Source organism: Diabrotica undecimpunctata, chromosome 6 (genome assembly GCF_040954645.1).
Source record: "Diabrotica undecimpunctata isolate CICGRU chromosome 6, icDiaUnde3, whole genome shotgun sequence".
NCBI lineage: Eukaryota > Metazoa > Arthropoda > Insecta > Coleoptera > Chrysomelidae > Diabrotica > Diabrotica undecimpunctata.
Window position 1 is genome coordinate 11538437 of NC_092808.1, and position 19880 is coordinate 11558316.

Sequence of the window (19880 nt, forward strand, 5' to 3'; positions counted from 1 at the left end):
AATTTTTGCTCTGACCATCCTGTGATCGCTACCTGTTGTGAATCTGTTAAGAACTGTTACATCTTTAATGATATATCGTTCCGTGGACAGTATGTAGTCGATCTCATTTTTTGTGGATCCATTAGGACTGATCCATATTCATTTTTGTTGGGGCTTCTTTTTGTAAAAAGAGTTCATTGCGTATAGATACTTTTTTTCTAGGTAGTTCATCAAAGTAGCACATCTATCATTTCTCTAACCATACCGAAAATCTCCTATTTTAGTTTCCTCTTTGTTTAGTTTTCTACCCAGTTTGGCATTGAAATCTCCAATTACTAGTGTAAGACGATTTTTATGTTCTTCCATAGCCTTTGATATATCTTCATAAAATAGTTCGATATCTTCGTCATCATAAGCTGTCGTGGGGCATATACCTGGATAATTTTAATTGATGTTCTTCTTATTTTAAGTATGACATGGGCGACACGATCTGATATACCTTTGATAATTTGGACATGCTTACTTATAGCTTTATTTACTATAAATCCTACTCCAAATTTACTATTCTTTTTAATTCCTTTATAATACAGTAGATTACCGGATTTTAGCTGTATTCGGTCTTCCTCTTTTCGTCGAGTTTCTGATAGGCCTATGATATCCCATTTTGTTTGTTAATTCGTCTTCCAGTTCATGTACTTTTTCATCCATGGACATTGATCTTATATTGTATGTCCCTATTGACAGGTTGACGGATTTTTTTTTATTTATGTTGTGCTCGTCTTAGAGGGTTTTTGTTTTTATCTATCAAAAGCGAATTATTGCCTCCCCCAGATACCGTGAGGCAGACCTTTGAGGTGTGGGATTCAAAAATTTTCTTATCCACCTGGGGACCATTTTCTTCTGTTTTATTATTCGCCATGATAAAAGTGAGGGGGGGGGGTAATGGCATTTAAAACACCACGCTTGCCAGGCGAGTTGGTGTAAGTTAGTGATCAGCCGCTCATTCTGGGTCAGACGCTGTTTGTAGCCGTCCACTCTGGATCAGACGCTACATTTAATTTTATACTAACCCTAAAATCGGGGGTGCCACTTCCGCCATACACACCGTACCGAAGATGTTCTTCTCCGTCGTGGATACTGTTGTGGTCTTCATCCGTGACCCTGGACAAGTACTGGACTCCTGGACTACAAACTCCTGGAATCTGTGGAGGGCAGACTGATTCACTTTCCCTGGTAGGACTGTCCAAGGGAGTTCCTACCCGCTACCCCTTAGGATGCATATACCTGAATCAAATGAATCAGTAGTAGATATTAGCTGCTAAATAATGATTGTATTACTATTGTTTTATCAAAATAAGTAAGCAATAAATATATAAATATATCAATATATAATATAAATAATAAATATATCAATAATAAAAATGTCTTCAAACGAGTAGAATAGAAATGTGTCATACAGACGAAGGACATGATTTTTGCAAAAATGTGGTAGGTATATAAAAGACATGGCACGTAATGTGTTAAAAGTTCAAGTATCAAACGTTTGGTCAATAACACACTGTCGCCAAGCAACTTATATACTTTGTTACGTCTAAAAGTGTCATATATTGTCAATAAGACAGTGAAATTGTCGCATATACATGTGTTAAATAATATACTAAAACATAATGAAGATGCCCCCCGCTAATATTAAGAAATCCCCTTCCACCGTAGCCAATACTGGTGCTCAAAAAGTGGTAAATATTTCTCTCTCATTTTTTTTAAACACATTATGAAAACTAATGTATTGGTAACACACAGATGTTTTGTACGATAAGAGGCGATGATGCATTGTAAAAGGTCAAAGGAATTTATATCCGTCTTCTCAGCGTTAAACATGCAATTTGAAATATCGGTTGCCGAAAATAAATAACAATATAAATGCACGATCTTCTACCTCTGTGACAGAAAGCTTTTATCAAATATACGGAATATAAATTGAGCCCTTCTAGTTAGTAACATCATTCGAGGCTTGTTTTTAAAGATAAAAATGTTCAAAGCTACTCTTGTTAGGAAAGTTAAAGAGGTCAGATATTGCAATTTGAAAGATTCAACCAATTTTTAATGTCTAATTATAATTTTTCTTTATTTTAGAAAAGAAATTTGAAAAAAGAGGAAACTTCAGATGACTTAGAAGAATGGAAAAAGGCTAAGCAACTAATAAAACCTAAGGATCAGTTAGAACTAACTGATGCAGTAAGTTTATGTTAAAATTTATATTTTAATTTTTTTTCTGCATTTATCTATGAACTTTTGCCTTCGACCAAAGGGCCTTATTTCACTCAGCCTCTCTTTATTTTGTGTTACTTCAGTGTGTATGTGTATTTTGTGTGAAAAATGTGTTATGTAAAAATTACTAAATATTATGTTGTCATATGTTTAGTAAGTTTGAATTTTGAAAGAGTTTGGACCTTTAAAAATTAAGATAATATATTAATTTTTCTTGGAGATTGGCCCTGGAATGAAATATGTATTTTGCAAAAATCGTTTATTTAAATATTTAAAAAAATAACATAGCTTCCTGTAAAAACAAAATATTTGTAGTTTTACTTTTTTTTTCCTTTAACACATTAGCGCTGAGATTAAAAAATTATTGATTTTGTATTATTTTTTGCAAAATTATTAATGAATGTGTTAAAAAAAAAACTTCATAAAATATTTTTTCTCAGATATTGCATTTCTGAGATATTAAGTGTTGCCTTAAAGCAACGCTAGGCGCTTACACTGCCTAGTTTTTGTTAAAAATAATAAACCAAAAAATTAAAGCATTTGGGATACAGTAAAGTAGGCAATAAAACAAAATATGTTGTCCTGCCTTGTACATGTAATATGCAGCATCGGATAAGAACAGCAAGAACTTTTCACAAGGAATGGGATCTGGTAGAAAGAAGTTAGCTAATTCTTCTTGTACGAATTTTGTAACTGTTAAAGCATTTGGTCTTCTATTTGTATGCAGGCAATTAAATGTGCTTTTCTTCTTGTTTTAATTAATGTTTGTATTTGATAAAGATTTCCGAAGGAGAAATTGAAACGTCAAAAAACTTTAATTGTGGCTTATTCCCATTAAAATAGTAATTATATTATATTTTATTATATTATATTACAATAATGTTTTAGGAACTAAAGGAAATAATACCTAAACAACTCACTTCAACCAATCCACAAATTCCGGAAGGTCTCATAGAATGGAGCTACTTACAGGCAGCATTTGTACAGCTGCCACCTCCAGGCAATATGGTCAAAGTATTTTCTCAAGAGGGTACTTTGCTCCACAAAGACTCAGAAGAGGCTCGACAGCAAATGGTTGAAATGGGAATTGACCGTAAGTAAAAAAAAAATTCAACTGTTTTTTTTTATATTATTTCTGTTCCGATATTAAGTAATAAACATAAGGTTATATATTGCTGATGTAGTATAGAACTATACAATGATGATATATAACGAAAGTAAAGCCAATCATTCGACTATAGTTTCTTTTAAATCCTGATTTAAGCATAAAACAAGGAATTCAAGTTTGAAAGCATGTGTGGCAATAATATTCCCAGATTTAAATCTTTTTTATTGTCTGTAATTTTTTATTATAGCTTCAGAATTTTTCTCCTCTGAGGTTACCTTAGTACCAGAAGAACCTGAACCTTCCATACATGAACAAGAGCCGGAACCGGAGGTTGTAGAAGAAGAGGCAGCTAAAGAAGAAGACGCGGATTCCAGAGTTACTGTCAGAGAAGAAGAGGAGGAAGAAGAAAAGGGTCCCGAGCCAGAGAAGCCCGAAGAACCCGAAGAAGCCGACGAAGATGAAGGGGAGATAGCTATTGAAAAGAAAGCCCCGCCAAAAACCGGTGGAAAACCCAGAAAACTGACTAATCAATTCAATTTTTGTGAAAGAGCTGCGTTGACTTATAACAATCCTACCAGGGTAAGTTATTTAACAAACATGAAGATGGATGAGATGTTGGAATAGCTTTTTCTTTTTCTTTAAGTTCTATCTTGTATTGAAGGTTGGAAATCATCACAGCTATTTCAAGCATTCTTAGGCGTAATCCTAACCTTATATCCCGACAAAAAAAAACTTTTTCAGTTTAACACATGATACACGTGCTATTTCAATACGTATACCTTTGCGTATATGTTCAATACCTTTGGTTTGGTTCACATTTGATGTCATCCATGTTCTTAAGCATTTTTAGGTATCCACACTCTCAATCACAGTATCCTCAACCATTAATTGGATGTTTGTATCTGCTGATTTATGATCATGATCATTAATTTAGTTTTTTTCAAATTCATCCTTAGTCCATATTCATGACAGCATTCATTAAATCATTGCATTACGTTGTGTAAATCATTGTTGTTATCCGTCATTATTACTGTATCGTCTGCAAAACGCAAATTATGGCTGTCAATATTTTTGCTTTTTAATATCAAATACCTTTTCAAAATCTACAAAATATAAGTACATGTTCTGATTTATATCCATACATCTCTGGGCCAGCATATTCAAGCCGAACAAAGCATCTCTTGTGCCCATACCATTTTTAAAGCCAAATTGTGTATCACTAATTTCATATTTAAGAGTTTTACCAATTCTGTTGTGTATTATTTTCAAAAATGTTTTAAGTGTGTGATTAATTAATGCTATTGTTCGGTGATCTGAGCAAGATATTGCACTTGGCTTTTTGGGTATTGCCACAAAGGTCAATTGCAACCATTGTCTGGAGATTATGGCAGTCTGATCTATTAGATTAAAGAGTGACTTCAACCATTACATCAAAAACATCTTCACCAATTCGATGGGCACATCATCTGGTCCGGTAGCTTTACCCTCTTTTGTATTTTTGATGGCATAGATAACTTCTTCCCGGAATATTGGTGGTCCGGTATCATCTGTGGTTTCGAATAATAATTCTTCAGTGACACAATATTTCCTTCATATCAGTAATAATATCTCCTTTATCATTTTTAAGGATATTCGTTCTTGTGCTTTTTCTAGAACCTGTCATTTCTTTGATTTTTTTGTGTAAATTAAAACTATCATACTTTTTATACAGATCTTCTATTTCCTTGCATCTGTCGAAGAGCTACCTCTCTTTTGCCTCTCGAATTTTCTTTCTGATGTTTTTCTGAATTTCTTTGTATTTATTCAGGTCTTTTACTTTATGTTTTCTTCGTTCTTCTATAAGTTCAAGAATTTCTACTGCCATCCAAGGTTTTGTTTTTCCCCAAGCGGTTTGAGGGTTTCTTTTCCAACTCAAACAAGGGCATGTTGAATTTTTTCCCCATTTTTGGTCAATAGTTGCTGCATTCTCTTCTTTGACTTTCCTTAAGTTTTCGTTTATTTTAAATTTTGTTTCCGCATGTGTGTTGTCTTGTTTGATCCGACTTGTACCCATGCTTCTCTTGGAGATATGGTGCTTTACATTCTTTAGTTTCACTCTAATTGACTAAACAACCGAATTGTAATCAGAGAATGTATGGAACGAATAATCTAGTACAGTTAAGTAGGTATACTACCATGACTTTATGATTTTCGGGTTCGCCCATTAGAAATTGTTGGTCAACTTCACTTTTTACAGCATTTGCCGATAACAATAGACGATGTTATTATTATCCACTGGATAAAATACCGAAAGATAAAAGTATAAGAAGAAGAAAAAGGATAATCAAACGAAAAAATGGAAATAATAAAGAACTAAAAGAAAATAATTAAACAGGAATTAATGCTACTATCACTCGGACATAAAAAAGTACATTGGCGAGTAGCTTTACGAAATATATTATTCAAATTGTTCAGAACGTTTTTGGTCTTGTCAGACCATCTTCAGTGAACTTAAAAGTACTTACTAAATAACCTCATCACCAAGCAGTGAATGTATTTACATTACATTTTAAATGCTTAGAATTATAAATTGAAACGACGTATTGTCCATGATTAAAAGATTATTACGTTTCTGGGAACGCTAAGGCCTCTACTCGAATCTACACCCACATCTGGTTTGGTCATAAGACACTGGCTAACTGATCTAATTTTTATATATATATATTTAACAATCGTATGATAACTGTTTCATTATTTGGCTGTTTTTGTAATCATATAGTCTCAAGAAACGCAAACGACACCACCTCCCATGGCTTCGTTTTCTGCCAATGTGCTCCAGTGGGTAATTTACGACGCGTACCAAGCAGACTACGAAGTACAAGAACAAGAAAGAGATCGGGAACGTAGAGAAAAAATGGGTCTACCCCCGAAAGTCGTAGTAAAGAAAACTCCTCAACAACTTGCAGATGACATGCAGGGTAGATTGTTCGAAGCGACGAAGGTGCTTGAGAGGATGATCAATCAGAATACGTACAACGAAATGGCTAAAGGTAGGTAGATTGTAATATTTGTTAATATTAAATCATACATAAATGGAATATTTAATCAAATCCATGTATCATCTAAGTAAATGCTTCTTATTGTTTTGGTCTAGGTTATCTAATTTAAAAAACTTTTTAGCAGCAAAATGTATCGATTCTCATTGTATTGACATTAATTCATACATCTATTAATATGTTATTAGTTTAGCAGGCGACCAAGTTTCGATATACACTGACCGGCAAGAAAGTGGCCACCCAATAACTTTCCGAAAATAAATTCATAAAATTTTTATGCACTGTTTCATATTGTATACTCAACTTTAATTTTTAAAAATAAAAAATGGCTCTTACTGCTTGATTCCTTAGCTTAATTTATTCAGTTAGAAGGCTACAAAATAAAATAGTCTAATATCGAAACTGCGTCTGTACACGATCTTCCACTACGAAAACCCTGTTGTTCATCTGCTAAACTCTGTGGCGCACCCAGGGGGGGTTTTGGGGGTTAAACCCCCCCCCCCCAGGCCATATAAAGTAAACAATATATAAAGAATAGTAGAAAAATGTAACTTGTTTTTCACACACAATACAAAAAATCCAAATCGCTAATTGAATAATTAAATTACCACTTTAATATGTAGAACACAACAATTATTGTATAAATACACAATAAATAATAATATTTTTCATTATATTTAGATATAGATACCTAATATTAGGCTTACGAAAAAGTAGACAGAACGAGTCTGTTGCGAGTAGCATGCGCCTACAGGACTGTATCTGCGGCGGCCTTGTAGACTATCACGGGTTGTGTTCCTCTGCATGTGTTAGCAGTAGAAAAGAGACATCAATATGAGAGAAGAAAGCATTTGACAACAGCTATAAAAACAAAGAAGAAAGGGGAATATCAATGGAAAGATGGCAAGAAGAGTGGAACACCAAGGAAGATGTTGCCCAGTGGGCCAAGATGCTGATCCCGAGCCTAAGGGACTGGGTAGATTGTCTGTTTTAGGGTGTATCTTCAAAGGTTCAGAAAGACAGATACAGATAAATGTCCATACTGCGAATATTCCGACATTGTTGCCCCAACAATGCTAGAGTGTAATAGATGTACAGTGGAGAGAAACAGAATGTATAAAGAAATAGGTATGAACCCTATGACTGTAACAGACATGATCGTGAAGATTACGGGAAATACGGAGGGATGGAATAGTGTTCACAATTACATCCGAGCAGCCATTAAAAAGAAAGAAGAAGAAGTGAAACACCAACTGGGCCAACGACATAGATAAGATGTAATTACTATTTTAATGGGAATAAATCGCAATTAAAGGTTAAAATAAGTTTATTGACGTTTGAATTTTTTATCTTTGATCTTGCACTGATAACTTGTTTATACTCGAACAATTAATAGAAAAAAGAATAGCGGTTGGTACCGAAGTACATCTAGCCTTCATCGATCTAGAAAAGGCGTATGATACAGTTGATACAAGACTTAAATTGTGACAAGCTTTACAACAACTCAACATTAGTTCAAACCTTTTAGGAATAATCACAGAAGTATACAGGGATAACACTACTTACCTAAAAATCGGATATAGACTATCAGAGCCAATAAAAGTAACTAAAGGACTAAAACAAGGATGCAGTATGTGACCCTTACTGTTTAATTTATATATTGAGGCAGCCCTCCAAAATTGGAAAAACCACTGTCAGAGAATGGGAATCCCTATAGGAAATGACGTACTATTCTCCCTGAACTTTGCGGATGATCAAGTCGTCCTAGCTCAAGATTCTTATGATCTAGAATTTATGATTAAGCGTCTATACAGAGAATATTTAAAATGGGAATTACAAGTCAGCATGAAGAAAACAAAATATTTAGTTATCAATTCAGATGCAAGGTTTGAAGTGTTGATAGACGAGGACGTGGAAATCAAACAAGTGGAAAAAGTTAAATATTTAGGTGCACTCATTGCTAAGAACGGCTTGGGAGAAACCGAAATTAAACACCGAATTAATCAGGGACGTAAAATTGTAGGATGTCTGAACTCCTTATGGTGGGATCACAACATTTCCAAAAGGAACAAACAAAGAATAGGGCAAACCATGGCACAGTTCCTTGTTATGGCTCTGAAGTATGGACAATTAATGCAGGCCTGAAGAGAAGATTGTTGGCAGTTGAAATGGATTATTTGAGATGTGCTAGAATATCAAGGGCAGGAAAGGAAGACCAACGAATCTATAAGAAATAACATGAATGCTACAGAAACGTTCATTGACAGAATAGAAAGAAGAGGTTCAAAATGGTTTTGACATCTATTGAGAATGCCTGACGAACGTTGGCACCAAGAACTTTACAAATGGAAGCCCCCTGGAAGAAGAAAAAGAGGTAGACCTCGACGCTCACGGAATGAGGGAATTTGAAGAGAGATGGAATCGAGAGATTTGGAGGAGGAGCATGCTTTGGACCGGGCAGATTGGCGGAGGAGAACGGGAATACGGCGATAGCCGTCTCCAAAATGTATTGTATTTACAAGTTGGATTAATGTCAAACGTCAATAAACTTATTTTAACCTTCAATTGTGGCTTATTCCCATCAAATAGTAATTACTTTAAAATGCCACAAGAAAATGGCTTCAGAACAATAGATAAGATTTAGATAAGAGAAGGGAGTGTTCCAAAAATGTCGTCAGCCTTACAGAGGATATCCCACTTTCGGAGTACGGTATGTGCGACAGTCAACTGCGCAAAAGTAAGAGAAAGTGGTTTTAGTTGGTAGGCAGGATAATAGATACCTGAATCTTTGGCACTGCTGTCTTTGGTACTTTAAGATAAATTAAAAACCAAATTTTAGGAGCTTAAAATGGAGGTAGCATAAAAAAATGTCAAAACCCCCCCCTGAGACAAATTCTGGGTGCGCCACTGGCTAAACTGATCCTCTGATTTATTAGTTCTTGTGAAATTTTAGTTGTAAGTTTTAGGGTAGTATTTAATCAGTTTATACCTCTAGTAGTTTTCTGACTATTTTTTATCTCCTTGTTTAAATAGTTAGTTCGCTAGTTCTCCATTATTTCGATATTTTATTGTTTTATAATTTTGTTATTAAGTAATGTTGTTATTTGTTCTGTCACTGCTGCTTCACAATATTTCAGTAATTCGTTTTGTATTTCGTCTTTACCTGCCGCTGATTGTCTTATGCTATGCATTTAATTTTCTTACTTTTTGATTCACGTTCACTACGACTTTGTTATTTTCGCTTAAAAGTTTAATATTAACAAAGATATCAATAAATTCTGTAATGTTGATGTATTTTTTTCTTCTTTTCTCTAGATTACAAATACTGGGAAGATCCATCTGACGAATATCGCGAAGAAGAAGGAACTCTGCTTCCTCTATGGAAATTTACTTATAATAAAACAATTAAACATACTGTTACAGACTTAGAATGGAACCCGTATTATTATGACTTATTTGCAGTTTGTTTTGGATATTGTAAGTACAAATTAAACTATTTTCTTCACATATACACAAAAAAAAATCCAAATAGTTTATCTTATATGGCACGACAAATACATCATCATCATCAATGGCGCTACAACTCTTCGTGAGTCTTTGCCGCGTTTATTATTGCCTTCCATGTTTGTCGGTCCTGTGCCAGTAATTCCCATTGTCGCACTCCCATTTTCTCTAGATCTTCTTTGACTGCATCTTTCCACCTTTTTCTAGGCCGCCCTACAGACCTTCTTCCCTCTGGCCTTTCCCAGAACACATTATTTATAAGGCGATTGTCGTTACTGCGTATCACATGCCCTGCCCATCTGAGTCTATTGGCCTTTATATATCTGACTAGATTTTCTTTTCCGATTAGGGACTCTAGCTCGTTATTGTATCTGTCCCTCCATTCGTTTGTTATGCTGTCTCTGCAAGGGCCATATATCATTCGAAGAATTTTACGTTCCCACACCAGCAATTTATTTATTTCTCTTTTTGTTAGCGTCCATGTTTCGCTTCTATATGCGACTGCTGGTCGTATTATGGTCTTATATATCCGGATTTTTGTATCTCGTGAAAGAAGGTTTGACTTCATTAGATGTTGCATTGCAAAGAAAGATCTGTTTCCTGTCATTATTCTCGTTTCAACTTCTCGCTCTAATTTGTTGTCATTTGTGATTGTTGCTTCTCGATATTTAAATTCTTTAACCACTTCGAAGTTGTGATCATTTATAGTAATGTTTTGAGACGACCATGTATTTTGTTTTGTCTTCATTTATTTTTAGACCGATGTTTAATGCAGCTTCTTCAAAGCTCGAGAAAATATCCTTAATTTCTAATGTTGATTGTGTTACTGCGTCTTCGTCATCGGCAAAGGCGAGTATGATTTTTGCTCCTCGAGCATTTATGTCTGGTTTGATTTTTGGATATATTTTTCGCATGACATATTCTAAGGCCAGGTTAAACAACAACGGGAACAACGGATCTCCCTGTCTCAGTCCAGAATTTACGCAGAAAGCATTTGATATTTTCCCCCTATTCTAACTTGTGCAAAAGACTTACTTACATACATTTGTGTTATCGCAGCTAGTGTCTTGGGTACGCCGAGCTCGATCATTGCCTTCCATAATGTTGCACGATTAATTGAAAGCCTGTTTGAAGTCTATAAAAATCTGATGCACGTCGTGATTATATTCCCAATACTTTTCAAGCATTTGTCTTATTGTAAATATTTGATCAATAGTCGATCTGCCAGACCTGAAACCACACTGGTAGTCACCAACTATTTCTTCGACGTATGGTACTAATCTTTTTAATAATATGGAAGCCAATATTTTATATGTAGTGTTGATTAGTGAGATTCCTCTGTAATTCATGCATGATTCCTTTTTTCCTTTCTTGTGTATTGGTACAATAATACTACCACACCATTCTTTCGGCATTATTTCTTATTGCCAGGCCATTTCTATTTATTTTCATCAGTGAAATTTTGGATATTTAGGAGCTCTTCAAAATATTCAGCCCATCTTTCTATTATTTTGTTTTCGGCAGCCAGCATTTCTCCATTTTTATCTCTTACGAAGTTGGGTGTGCTTATGTACGAGCCTCTCTTATGTTGTCTTACTTCTCTGTAGAAATTTTTATTTTGATTTCGTCTGTGTTCTCCTTCTACTTTTTCAATTTGTTGCTGTAGATATTGTCTCTTTTTTTGTCTAAGTGTTCTTCTAGCTGCAGCTCTCTCCCTGTGGAATCGTATACGTTTTTCTTCTGATGGATTCGACAGATAATCAATTCTTCTTCATTTATTTCCAAAACCTGAAACCTATTTCTTAATTCTACTTGGTACTGTCTTTGATTATTTTCTTCTTTAAGCTTCACCACATTCCATCGTTCGATCTTTGTGTGTTTATCTATTGTTTGTGTTGAAATTCTTGTTCTGAGCTTGGCCTGTACGAGAAAATGGTCTGTGTCGCTGTCCGGCCCTCTCATAGTTCTGACACTTATTATGCTGCTAGAATGTCTCCCATCAATCAATACGTGATCTATTTGATTATTTGTTCTTCCATCGTTTGATCTCCATGTTGCCTTGTGGATCTTTTTTCTAGCGAACTGGGTGCTTTTGATGGCTAAGTTGCAGCCTGTCGCAAAATCGACCAAACGTGATCCATTATCGTTTGTAACTTCATGTAGACTATATCTTTCTGCCATCGGTATTACGTAGTCTTCTGTGCCTACCTTTGCGTTTAGATCACCTAGTATTATTTTAATATCGTGGTTAGGAGCTTCTATGTAGAGTTGCCTATCTTATCTGTACTCCATTCTAACTGTGGCTTCCACTATAGATATCGAGCAGTAATTTATAGCCAAACTTAACAAAAACATATTTAATAGATAATACACACCGCTTAATAGTCTGATAAATAAAAAATTTGAAAAACAAACCTCAAAATAGATTAAAATGTAGAATTCTTGAACAGGTTAACACCCAAAAAGAGTTGTTAAGACAATGTTAATGATGAATATCCTTATTTTTACCGCGTTTTATTACATTTCTATTAATTTATGGAATTCTGCAATGATGTTCCATTAATCATCTATTTTTATTTCAGTGGATTACACAAAACCCATAGCAGACGGTTGCCTATGTCTCTTTACTATCAAGAATCCGTCTTTTCCGGACTACATTTGTATGACCGAATCTGCCGTAATGTGTGTTGATATTCACGCTAAGTATCCGTACATGGTAGTGATTGGACTTTATGATGGCAGCGTTCAAGTGTTCAATGTACAAGCAACGTGTAAAGAACCAGCGTATAAAAGCAATAGCGTAACTAATAAACATAGAGGTATAGTATGGGAGGTAACTACATTTTTTTTTACTACTTACTTTGAGAGAAAAATTGATTTTGAATAGTTTTTCTTCCTTTTTCCAAATTTTTTATCTAACTTATTCTTTACTTAAAAATTTTTTATTTAAAATCCTTTATAAAAAGACGTTTTCGGACTTAAAAGCGCATTATCAGGGTTATGTTACTAAGTGCACATTAGTTAAACCACTAATTACCTGGATAAAAACCCTTTAAATGGTACAAAATTTATTATGTCTTACATTTTATTTAAAATTATGTTGTGATGTTTAAATATTTCTCAGATAACCTACATGACAACGTAAGATTCCCACTAGGGGTTGCTGCTGACCCTCAGACGATGTCTGAGACTATCTTAAAAATGTTATAAAAAATAGTTCGAATGCAAAAGAGCAGAAATATTTACGGTCATGGTCAACGAGATAGCGATTAAGGATTATTTCCACCTTTTGATAGTTGATCGAACTCATATGATCGATAGAATAAATAATAATATATACATTAAATAAATGTTAAATTCAAGTATTACAAAAATGTAGCTTCATTGATTTTTAAATTATTTTTTGATTGCTATTTAGGTAAAATGGGCACCTGATTTACCTGATGGAGAACTCAACTTCTTCTCAGTGGCAGGGGATGGAAAAATAAATAATTGGGTACTTATGCAAAATGACCTGTCCGTTACTACTATAACAACGTTATATTTAGACCAAGCTCCAGTACCTGGACCTGATGGAACGATGCTCAAAGTTAAAGGTAAACTTCACTTTATTTAATATTGAGATAAAGAGTAATAAAGTTCAATTAAGTGTATGCAAAGTTTTTACAAAATCCGTAAAGAATTTTAATAAGTTTCTATAATAGTATATTACTTTATAAGGCGGAGAAGCATGACTTTTCTTGACGCGCCCGATATAATAGAGGGCAAGTCAAGAAAAGTCGCTTCTTTGCCGAATAAAGTATACTATTTTTTCTTCAAACGTAGCAATTTTCAACCATAAATAGTACAATTCATACGCTATTTTTACTCGAAATTAACTGTGACAACTATCAAAGTCATCTAGATGTTAGAAATTAAAATAATTAAGTCATCGGTGGGATTTACGTCTCCCTGGTTACAGTTGTTAGACAGTTGTTTGCAATTATTAAAGACAGCTTATTGTTGTTGCAACCGCAAGCGCAAATTTAGTGCGAAAATGGAAAACCTAAACGAAATTGAGTCCGCGGCTAATGATGCAATAGCACGTTTGGGGCCCTCCAAGTCCGGAATAAAGTATCGGTTAGCGTACAAGCACTTCCAAGAGTGGTGCGATACAATATAATGGAAAATGAAAATAAATGGAAATCTTCTACAATGTGGTCACGATACTCTATGATAAAATCCGAGTTAGTTATTAGAAAAAATGTGGATATAAGCAAATTTTTAAAGTAACGTGCCTTTCTGAAAAAAACAAGCAAAGGATATACTGCAAAGAAGTCTAAAGTTTTCACTAAAGCCGAGTTTGATAAATTTTTGTTTGAAGCGCCAGATAAGTTGTATTTAGGATTAAAGGTAAAAAAAATGATATTGCAAATCTTTGATGTTTGTGTTAGGCTTTTAGATTTAATAGTATTGTGGAGGCTGTACATACATCTGTTTGCTTCCTGAATTCTTCCTTTAAATAAATATTATTATGTTTATCACATTCTCAATCGATTGTTGAATAGGCTAAATTTGACGAAATGCCCTTGAAGATGCTCTAGGAGCGAAAGTACTTGGGCAAGAGTTAATAACTAAACTGTGCTCGATATCTGACTTTCATTTGATTAAAGTAAATGTGTTATTTGTTAATAAACGTATGGGTGAGTCAAAAAATTAGTTGTGTATGAAAAAATCAAATCAATCTATTTTTAAAAAAAGATCCAGTTGTAAACAACCACTTCTTACAACCCTCTGGTCATTGTTAATCACTTTTTTTACTTCTTAAAAATATTTAGGTCAAATGAGACACTTCTAGTCATCGGCATCGGAAACCCTGATGGTAAAGTTACCAAATTGATTCAGAACCAAGCTTTCTCTACCTTCTTCTTATAGTGCCCTGCACCTAGAGTGCTTTAGCGAATTATCTAAAGGCCAGAAGCTCTACCACTCACTTTTTAATGCCGTAATAATATCTTGTTTCTCCACTGCAATTTATGAACTACATATTATATCAAAAGTTGTATTATTTAAACTACTACTTTTAAAAAATTAAAATGTTCTTATTCGTTGTAGCATGCGCAAGTTGCGTGAAAATTCATCCCAACAAACCACAAATATATCTAGTAGGAACCGAAGAAGGACTAATTTTCAAGTGTAGCGTGGCGTATAGTTCGATGTATCTCTTGACATACAAGGCACACCAGCTACCAGTTTACAGGATAGACTTTAATAGATATAATACGGATATCTTTATATCTTGCAGTTCGGATTGGAGAGTAAAAGTATGGGAAGACAATAGACTGTAAGTTAGGAAGGGTATTTATAAAATAATTTTTATAGAAATAATTAACCTTGCGTTAATCGATCTTTATCTTTATCCTTATATAGTGTCGGCCAACTAAAGAGTTGGTCTCTGTCGTTTTAACTGACAAGAACCACGTGTTCAAGTCGAGCAAAGAAACATGTTGCTCTTTAAGTATTAAAATCTTTATCCATTGTTATCGACCTAGGCTCGCATTAGAATTTAAATTTTTAAACATGTAAAACCATATATTGATGTCACCGCTACTATTTTAGTGTTAGCTTCAAGTACAAAAAGAAGGCACTGAGGATGATCTGAACTAGATCGAAAACGTTACTGTAAGCACGTGTAAATTTTGGACGACACTTTTAAAAAGTTTTAAATTAAACGTTTTATACCAAGATACAAATTTGAAGTATTTTACTTCTGTATAAGTTTTAAAAAAATATCAGTATCTAAATCGGTTCTTGACCAAAATTATACATTGTTTCAAAATTTCACCTTGAATTATTCATAATAGCTTTTTGAGATGAGTTTGTTAAGTAGCTTTTCAAAACATTACAATAAACATAATGTTTCGTTAAAAATAAAAATGATGGACTATGCTACACTTACGTGAATCACCCTGTACATTTAAATTTATCTTTAAAAAGCGCACATTTGAATTTAAAAGTCGAGGTCTCCCATCTTTTTTCATAATTGTCTAATATAAGGTCACAACCAATTTTATTCCATAAGTGGATTCTACACTTTATAATTTTAAAATTTCACCCTGTATTATTCATAATAGACCCTAAATTATATAGTTCGTTAAGATTAAATCGTTTAGGAGCTATTAAAAATATAAAAATATACGGGGTGTTCCGTTAAAAATAAAGCTTATGGAAAATGCGTTAATATTTGTCTCTTTAAAATCTTGTTTCATTTGTGGATACAAAAAATCCATGAAAGTAGCAGATATATTGTAGGTGAACAACAACCCGTAAGGAAATTTGTAAAATTGAGAACATTCTGGCAAGGCAAGAGATAAAGACATTAACTTAGCATCAAACGACAAAACCAAATAAAATGACTGATATGTTTAAACTGAATTGCCTTAATTTCTTTCTCAAAAGAAACAAAACACAAAAGGCGACTGAACTTTTCACTAATATTTGTTGACATCGCTCTATTAGATATCTTCTTAGAGTCAACAAACAATGTAACAGTTTCTGTGCCATTGTGTAGCACTGTTCTTTATTGATGAGAAGTGTCCAAAAATTTTGACATAAGAAAGACGAAGCTACTTATAGTTATTTATTGTACAAGATGATAAAATTGTACTTTATCTTCGAGAGAGTTTTTTAGCGTCGAGACGTCAGTCGAGACTTGTTGAGTTGTTGAGTTGAGCAGAGTTGTTGGTGAATGAAAATTGTGACATTTCTAAATTCAGCAAGTTAACCACCTTACTAAAAAACCTGAGTGGAGGATACAAAGCTAGAAAGTCCAAAATCCTGGAGTCAGATGACATTATTAAATTTCTGACAGAAGCTCCTGATGACGTCTATTTGTTGATGAAGGTTATTGCTATTTTTGGTGTGCATGGAGCGACTAGGTCCGATGAATTGTACAAGTTAGAAGTGTTTAACGTGGACGTCAGAAAATCGGTGATAATCGTTTCATTATCTGATACTAATACCAAGCAGGAAGCGTCGTTTTGTATTACTAACAAGAAAATTGGACTGAGTTTCTTGGAAATTGTGAGAAAGTATATTGCCTTGCGCCCCAAAAACGTACCTCACAGTAAGTTTTTTGTAAATTACCGACAGGAAAAGTGCACTACTCAACCGGTGGGGATTAACACTATATATAATATCTCCAAGAAGATTGCAGATTTTTTGAAACTTGCAAATTCAGAAATGTACACGGGGCATTGTTTCCTTCGTTCTTCAGCTACTATGTTCGCAAATTCTGGAGATGATCTAGTAAAAGTTAAACGATTAGGTGGATGGAAATCTTCATCTGTTGCAGAATCTTACATTGAAGAGTCAATAAGGAATAAGATTCCTGTATCCGAGTGTATACTTGGCGGACCAGAAAATCAATCCAGTACCTCGAATCAAGTGTTTAAGCAAACGAGTACAAGTTGTGATGCTCCAAAAATAAATATTTCTAATAATGTTAATTGTAAAATTTCAGTTGTTTTTAATCCTTAATGTGTTTGAATTTGTAAATTTTATTGAATAAAAAAAAGTTAAAACATTTTATGTACTCTTGATGTTAAAGTGTCACTTTATCTACCCTTGCGGTTAAAGTGATACTTTATCTACTCAAAACAGTTGTTATAGCAACACTTTAACATTAGCTATGGAAAAAATTATAATAAACTATTTTATTCTCAATAAATTCTATTAAAATTCTATTATGTGGCAAAGAAATTTTCTAAAAAATTCCAATTGAATTTAAATAACAAATTTTGTTTTTCGGTTTTTATGTTTTATGGTTTTATTCCCATCACTGATTGAAAAACACAAACAGTTAATTTTAATAACATTTTTGTCTTTATATTTTAGGGAACCTTTATTTGTCTTCGACGTGGGCGATAGAGTAGGCGATGTTAAATGGGCACCTTACTCTTCTACAGTTTTTGCATGCGTCACATCAGAAGGAAAGGTTTGCGTCTACGATTTAAACGTCAACAAATATAAGCCGATTTGTGTACAAGCAATCGTTTCAAAGAAGAAAAATAAAATTACTAGACTTTCCTTTAACTATAAATCTCCAATAATCGTGATAGGGGACGACAAGTAAGTTTTGTATATTTATATTTAAAATGTTCATAAAGGGCTAATATAATCCTCCTCCTCAGTCCTAATCCCTTTTGGGATGTGGTGACACCATCAGGCCTTTACAGTTTTTTCACGATTTCCCTCCATCCTTTCCTGTCCTGGGCTAGTTGTTCGGCTTCATTTAACCCTTGGTTAATCAATATTTTTGTTTGATCTACCCAACGGCTTGGAGATCTTCCCCTAGGTCTCTTTCCTTCAACTCTACCCTCGACTATCAGTTTTTCCATCGTACCTGTTCTTCTAGCAATGTGTCCAAAATACTGTAAATATCTCTGTTGTATTTGTTTAAGCAATATATCCTTTACTTTAAGTTGTTCTAATATCGATACGTTAGTACGATGATCAATCCAGGATATTCTTAACATGCGGCGGTATACCCACATCTCAAAAGCGTCTTGTTTATTTTTATCCGCTTTCTTTAAGGTCCACGTTTCGGATGCATATGTGGCTATGGGAAAAATGAGTGCCCTTACCAGCCTTAGTTTTGTGTGTATTGTTATGCTAGAATTGTTCCAAATTGTTACCAGTTTCATCATAGCTGTTCTAGCAATAGTCAATATTCTACGTATCTCTCTGTCACACCCTCCATCATTTGTTATTAGGGACCCCAGGTATATGAAACTATTTACTACTTCAAAGCCCCCAATTTCTTTAATGTGTTAAAGATTACTATAAGCTCTGTCTACTATCATGATCTTTGTCTTACTCCTATTTAGCTTTAGTCCATATGTTTTGCTTTTCTCCTCCAGACATCCCATTATGTCTTCCATTTCTTCTTGATTTGCCGCGGCAAGTAGATGACGAAAGTTTAAAATGAGATTACCCTTATTCTTTGTTCCAGGGGATGTGTAACAACAGTAAAACTATCACCAAATCTAAGAATACCGTGCAAAGCACCGAAAAAACAACAGCATCTAGATCAATGGACTCTACAATGTATGAAACTAGACCGATTGTTGTCGCTAGTAAGAGAACCCGTTACTTTAACCATACCACCTGATACAGCTGGATCAGAAGAACAGTAGTATATGTAACTTTTAGCTAAATATATTAAATATAAAATAAATATTTTTTAAAAAGATATTTTCTTGGTTTTTGGTATTTTCTATGTTCCTTTATGGATATCGTTTCTCTGGAAGTTAGTACTAACTACATAATTATTTGTTGCTACGAATTGTGTTACTCCAAGTCCATTTTGACTGGTTTCAAAATGTAAACTATTTTTTTCAAATTACCTTCTTTCCCAACTTAGCTTTAAAATCGCCTTATGTTATAACAGCATCGTGTTATTGGATTTTATCAAATACTTTCTGTAGATCTTCATAGAATCTTTCTACTTCTTCGTCAGCATCCTCCGTCGGTACATATAAATTGACCATTGTCACGTTTGGCAATTGAAAGCAACCTTTGTGTTTTTTTTTCTTAGTCTTTCTTAGGTTACTATAAACCCTACTCCTCTTTCATCTTGCCTGGTTTCGTTTCCGGAGTAGTAAAGTGAGAATTTTTTACAAATTTCTCCTAGATCTTCCATCTAATTTCCTGCAGTTTAAATATTTCAACTCAATATTTTTCAAGTTTTTCTGCCTTTTTTAAGAGAGTTCGCACAGGTTCCAAATTTTAATTTCATGATCATGTTCATTTTCTTTTCTGAGCTAATCGTTGTGAAATCCGTCCGGTTCTTATTTGCCCTTATTTTCGCAACAATTGAGTTTTACAAAGATGGATTGTTAATTCTTTAGTCAACCTATTCAGTGAAGGACCAAGAGCAAAGTGCATTTTATCACCCCTATCGTAGGGACTAGGAACTTAAGGACCTAGTCATCAACTTATCTGAG

At 34.0% G+C, this 19880-nt stretch overlaps 1 protein-coding gene across 1 annotated transcript; it reads left to right on the forward strand.

Moving 5' to 3' along the window:
• Positions 1 to 1576: 1576 nt before the first annotated feature.
• LOC140444741 (dynein intermediate chain 2, ciliary) lies at positions 1577 to 19080 on the forward strand. Its single transcript, XM_072536505.1, has 11 exons — positions 1577 to 1715; positions 2113 to 2214; positions 3136 to 3340; positions 3603 to 3934; positions 6114 to 6384; positions 9706 to 9867; positions 12477 to 12727; positions 13313 to 13490; positions 14989 to 15217; positions 17770 to 18003; positions 18887 to 19080. Exons 1-11 carry the CDS (start codon positions 1647 to 1649, stop codon positions 19068 to 19070), a joined length of 2217 nt encoding a protein of 738 aa, XP_072392606.1. The 5' UTR covers positions 1577 to 1646; the 3' UTR covers positions 19071 to 19080.
• Positions 19081 to 19880: the final 800 nt, after the last annotated feature.